At 35.6% G+C, this 4,449-nt stretch overlaps 1 protein-coding gene across 1 annotated transcript in view; it reads left to right on the plus strand.

Moving 5' to 3' along the window:
* Positions 1-4,359, plus strand: part of LOC101303664 (probable E3 ubiquitin-protein ligase ARI7-like) — a 10,873-nt gene extending 6,514 nt beyond the window's left edge. Inside the window, exons 8-15 of the mRNA XM_004309563.1 lie at positions 172-279; positions 475-565; positions 640-729; positions 1,262-1,309; positions 2,681-2,752; positions 3,200-3,299; positions 3,385-3,511; positions 3,976-4,359. Coding sequence (XP_004309611.1) covers positions 172-279; positions 475-565; positions 640-729; positions 1,262-1,309; positions 2,681-2,752; positions 3,200-3,299; positions 3,385-3,511; positions 3,976-4,147 — 808 coding nt within the window. The 3' untranslated portion in view covers positions 4,148-4,359. The remainder of the gene's footprint in view (positions 1-171; positions 280-474; positions 566-639; positions 730-1,261; positions 1,310-2,680; positions 2,753-3,199; positions 3,300-3,384; positions 3,512-3,975) is intronic.
* The last annotated feature ends 90 nt before the right edge of the window (positions 4,360-4,449 follow it).

Consider the following 4,449-nt stretch of genomic DNA (forward strand, 5'->3'; position numbering starts at 1 on the left):
GAACTATTATGTTAATATATTGAATATGCCATACTGTGATGAAATTGATGTTGTAGGAAAAAAAAAAGAAAAAAGGAGAAAATGAACATCACAAAAATATACTCCTGATAACTATTATGACAGTTGAGTGGAATTGTAATTCAATGTATTTAATCTATTGATGACTTTCAGGATATTAGCCAATTCCAAGCCATGTCCAAAGTGCAAGCGACCGATTGAAAAAAACCAAGGGTGTATGCACATGACATGCTCACCAGCTTGTAAATTTGAGTTTTGCTGGTATGTCCTTTTCTGTTTCTGCCTCGTCCATACGCTGTCATGAAAATTTATGGTGGTTTTAAATACACTCACACATACATCATTATAATGAAGAGTGCAATACTGTGCTAAATAATTACAATGTATCATTGATTGCTTAAGATAATGAACATAAGGGTGATACATATCTGGTGCAAAAATCATATGTAAATGCAGGCTATGCCTTGGTGCATGGTCAGACCATGGTGAGAGGACAGGTGGTTTCTATGCTTGTAATCGCTATGAGGCAGCTAAGCAAGAGGGAGTTGTAAGAATCTCACTGATTGTCTTTGGTCATTTAGTCTTTGTTTCCCCCTCTAAATACATTATGTTGCTTTGTAGTATGATGAAGCTGAGAGAAGAAGAGAAATGGCAAAGAATTCTTTGGAGAGATACACTCATTATTATGAACGTTGGGCAAGCAATCAATCGGTATTCACATTTATTTTTTTCCTATTTCTTCTCTGCTAGGTTTGTTTTGCCATCAACCATCTCATTGCGTTGGTGTTCATGCTGTATTTTAACATCCCTTTAGATCTGCTTTAATGAACATGGAAATTACTATTGTTAATTAAGTTAATTTTTATTTTGTTTTTGTGCCTAATGCCTCATTTTTTTTTCTTTTTTTTTTTTGTCTCTGGGTTTTAAGTGAGTGAAGAGTCCTTGGAAGATAACACTCTGGGTTTTAAGTGACTGAAGTTTGAGTCCTTAGAATATTAGAGTTCTTACCGAAGATGCTTGAGTCGTTAGAAGATTAGATTTTTTTACAGAAGATGTAACTGATAGGGGGTAGTTTTTACTTTTTACACCATCTTTGACTTCTGTTGTCCTGCATTGGAGGAAAGGCTGGAAGCTTCCTCAAATGTTTTGAAGATTTGTTTCTGCCTCTTTCTTTGTCTTACTGATTAAATTATTGAAGCTGTGACATTTAAATCTTCACCAGCTGTTTTGTTTTTATTTGCAGTCAAGGCAGAAAGCTCTTGCTGATTTACATCAAATGCAAACTGTCAACGTAAGTATATAAGCACAGGACTTTATACATGCATGTATATTGTATACATATGTATCAGCCCACACACATGCACAACATACATGGATGTCCTCATACATGTTCAATATGAGCAACTTAATAGTCATATTTCTATCAGATTGTTGAAGTTCGAAGTTGGAACCATGTTTAGATTTTTACGTATCAGAAGATATTTTATTAAAGTTAAGGAGTAGGGTGCTAAATAAACATGTCGAGGATAAAGACGATGGATCAACTTGATGAAAAAAATTGTACTCATTCTAGATTTCTAGTTGTAAGTGCAAGTTAAATTTGAAGTTTGCTTACTGTTAATTACACAAACATGATGTTTTATTTCTCACTTTAGACCTTGCACTTTTAGAAATAATTACACACGACTGAGGTTTGGTAATTCCTGTGCATAACCCGTTCATGATGATACTTGATTGCGTGAATTAACAACCCCAAGGGTTGAAGTTGTTGGTAAAAATGGATAAATGGTTGATTAAGAACAGGCCACCTCTGGACTCGGATCAAGATGGCCAAGTGGAAATTTCGTTCTTGCTGCTCTCCCTTGTCTACTTTTGTGGTTTATGGTTCAAGACTTAGTAGGATTGTGGAGAGTGACGGCAAGGAATCTGATTCAGACTTTGGAAATTTGCTTCTTCTTATTCTTCCTTCCTTTTTTTCTTTTTCTTTTTCTTTTTGAAACAGAGTAAATACAACTACAAAAATAAAGAATATAAAACTTATGGACAATAATTCTACTTTATAAGAAAAAATTATAAGCTGTATATAACAATACTAACAAGGAAATAGGAGATAATATCACTATGAACTTAGTGCAGCTCTCCAGACCATAGAGCTCAAAGGGGATACTGTATGAACTCTGTTTGATCTCCAAAAGACCAAAACCTATCTCGATCCCACAAGCAACCAAAAGCCTGCCAACATTCTGCAACCCCAAAGTGTTAAGCCTTTTTACCCCTGCCTAATCCATTAAACTAAATACTTAGGAACTCCTACCTCCTGCTAGGGATGACCGAGCTTTAAAATTTTATGCAAGGCAGCTAAGGTCTTAGAGAAATTGGAGGGAAATGTAGTGGGCAGCTTAGGGTTGTTTTGCAAAACGTGAAGAATAGAGGGTTATCGCTTGAAATTCTATTGAAACGATATTGTTAGTTGCAATGTCCTTAAAATAGATATCTCGGGTTCTCATTTTGATTACATCTTGTGTTTTTTGTTAAAAAAGCGTGAATATTTGAAGATGTCGGAAAGGATTGTTAATTTCGTTGAGCTTGTGATTACATCCCATGTATCTTGGAATTCTAAAAATTTATAATTACCTGATGGATCTCTTGGTTATTTTACCAGATGGAGAAGCTGAGTGAGATACAGGGTCAACCCGAGTCTCAGCTCAAGTTCTTATCTGATGCCTGGCAACAGGTAAGTTCCTACAAGTTCCATTGGACTAATTAAGAATATTATTGCTTTTCTATTTGGTATAAATTGTATTAAGTCTCATGTAGAGTGTAGATACAGCATTGAATTAGATTTGCTTTGTTAAAATTGCTGGCATAAATTCAATTTTAGAAATTCTCAGTTTGGCACATATTTGTGAAAATAGAAGAAGAGAAAGATGAGAGAGAATTAACTCCATGTTAAAATGCTTGTGTCAGCTTAAAGGGAAAAATTAGAGTTATTAGACCATATGCAAACATGTTGATAGTATTCTGAATGTCAGTAACATTTGGTAATATAATTGCTGGTCAATAACGAAAATACCCTACGTACCATTTATTATGGTCCAAAGGGAGGAAAATTTGTCAGTTTCACCCGAAAATAAACAGTTTGCTTTAGAAAGCTCCTTTTATTTGTCTTCTGTGGTTGCAGATTGTTGAATGTAGGAGAGTGCTGAAATGGACTTATGCCTACGGATACTACTTAACTGAGCATGAAAGTGCTAAGAAACAGTTTTTTGAGTACTTGCAAGGTATTACTGGGTATTATGTTTATATTAGCAGGAAGTTGTTAGGGAATGTACCGTGTATTTATTGAACTTCCTGCTTTCTCTTTAGGTGAGGCAGAGTCTGGGCTGGAAAGGCTTCATCAATGTGCAGAGAAGGAGCTACTACCATTCCTCAATGCTGATGGCCCATCACAAGAATTCATTGAATTCCATACAAAATTAGCAGGACTGACTGCGTAAGTTTTTCTGCTTAAGTGTGTGTTGATGTGGACATCCCAAAATGTACCTTCAGTTGATCCCTGCATTTTATATATTTGGAAGCAAGTCTTTTGATCTATTTCCTCGTATGGGAGGTCTTCTATATCAAAGAAAGGACATGCAATAATGGGTTTTGTGGTTGTAAGGAACGACCTCCAGTGTTTTGAGTGGAAAGATCAGCACCAAATGGAAAGCAACCAACCTCCTTGAACTTCACTCGTGATTAAGTGCAAAAACCAAACTAATTTACTAGTTGCTGTTTAGGTTTAGGACTAGTATGGGTCTTTAAGTCTGTTGAATGATTGATGTTCTAGAGATAGGTGATTAAATATGGCTGCTTAGATCTAAGTTTTAATCGGAATGTTCCACAGGCATACAGATATCTAGCTGCTAGTTGATATATAACTTGGTTGTTTCAATCTTCTCATTATAACTGTGACAGGGTGACTAAATCCTACTTTGAGAATCTGGTGAGGGCATTGGAGAATCACCTATCAGATGTGGACTGTCACCAAACTAGCAATCGGGCAACAAGCTCAAAAAATGGAACTAGTAAAGGAAAAGGTGGCAGAGGAAAGGAAAGTAGTCGAGCTGGTGGCTCCAGCAGAAACTAATTCCTGTAATTATGCAAATTTCAAGTTGCCACTGCATGCAAAGTGTGCTACCATCACCAGTGAGTATTTCTAGTGGCAACTGGGATAGACTAAGAACAATAAGGGGGATTCTTGGTCTGAGAACATGAAGGATAGCATTCGAACTTTATGGAGAAACAAATGCTAGCCTGTTGTGTATTCATGTGTTGGTTGAAACGTGTTTATTCTTGTACATATGGATATTATGGGACTTATGGACTACTGATTATATATATATATATATATATATATATATATATATATATATATATATATATAATAGA

This window comes from Fragaria vesca, unplaced genomic scaffold, assembly GCF_000184155.1.
Source record: "Fragaria vesca subsp. vesca unplaced genomic scaffold, FraVesHawaii_1.0 scf0512988, whole genome shotgun sequence".
Classification (NCBI taxonomy): Eukaryota; Viridiplantae; Streptophyta; class Magnoliopsida; order Rosales; family Rosaceae; genus Fragaria; species Fragaria vesca.